The sequence below is a fragment of the Monoraphidium neglectum genome (genome assembly GCF_000611645.1).
Source record: "Monoraphidium neglectum strain SAG 48.87 unplaced genomic scaffold scaffold02782, whole genome shotgun sequence".
Lineage (NCBI taxonomy): Eukaryota > Viridiplantae > Chlorophyta > Chlorophyceae > Sphaeropleales > Selenastraceae > Monoraphidium > Monoraphidium neglectum.
The window spans coordinates 7,554-8,612 of record NW_014010846.1 but is presented as its reverse complement, the minus strand read 5'-3'; the positions used below and the strand labels follow the sequence as shown (position 1 = coordinate 8,612).

The 1,059-nt window shown below is 72.0% G+C and overlaps 1 protein-coding gene across 1 annotated transcript; it reads right to left on the bottom strand.

Annotated features, from left to right (window-relative positions):
- Nucleotides 1-295: 295 nt before the first annotated feature.
- Nucleotides 296-592, bottom strand: MNEG_11522 (hypothetical protein; the record flags this gene model as incomplete). The annotated part of the gene is made up of 1 exon (XM_014040007.1): nucleotides 296-592. One exon carries the CDS (start codon nucleotides 590-592, stop codon nucleotides 296-298), a length of 297 nt encoding a protein of 98 aa, XP_013895461.1.
- Between the last annotated feature and the right edge of the window lie 467 nt (nucleotides 593-1,059).

Here is a 1,059-nt window from a genome sequence, read left to right as displayed (position 1 = left end):
CGTCGGCGCCGCGGCGCGCGGCGACGATGGGGCCGCCGGCCGCGTCGGCGGCGGAGAAGGCCTGGACACTGGTGGTGCCCGATGCAAGGCCCACGCCGCTACCGGACGCGCCCGCGCTGGCGGGCGAGCTGCGCAAGATGGGGGGTGGGTACGCGGCACGGCTGGCATTTGCGGGTGAAGTATGGGGTGCACTCATGCCTCATGTTGCCCGGTTCACCAGCAACTGCCTGACCTGCAGGCTAATGCATTACTTCCTGAACGAGGCACCCAGTCACCCACTAGGCGCGCGCGCCGCTCACTTCTTGCCTCGCAGCAGCGCCACGACGCTGCCCGCCAGGCCGACCGCCCCCGCCTGCCCCTCGCCGACACCAAGGGCGCCGGGCTCCCCCATCAGGTTATTATGGACACTGGGGCGCCGCGCCCTCGGCCCCTCCGTGGCCGGCGGCGCCGCCGCGCCGCCGAGCGTGTTGCAGGCGCCGTTGGTGCTCCTGCGGCGGCCGCCGCCGGCGGGGGCGATGGCTGCGGCGCCCTCGAACGCCTCTGCGCCGCCGATCTCCCGCAGCTCCGCCTGCAAAGCGTCCTCAGCGCGCATGCGCCCTGCATGGGGGTCACCCGCGTACGGTTGCTGTTGTCTCACACCGGCAGCTTGCATGGGCATGGGCCCCGGCTGCACGCGTGGCTTGCGCGCAAATCCGTCACGCAGGGACCGCGTTGGTCAGCAGCAGAGTGAGGGCTTGAGTGAGAGCGCATGGCACCCAGATGAGCCCCCACAACCCCTGTTGATGCTGCAAGTTGCATTGCCGCCTTGTCGCTCACCTGCGGGGCCTGCAGAATGAGGGGGCGTCCAGGTCCTGGGCGCGGGCGGCGTCGCCTGCTGCTGCTGCTGGTACGGCTGCGGCTGGTATGGCTGTTGGTGCGGCTGCACGGCTGGCGACGCCGGGTGCAGCGGCGGCGGGCGCACGGCCTGCTGCTGCAACTGCTGAGAGTAGTATCCGCTGGCGAGGGGCGAGTCTGGCAACGAAGGCGGCAGCGGCCGGGGTGCCTGCGGGGGCGAGGCGC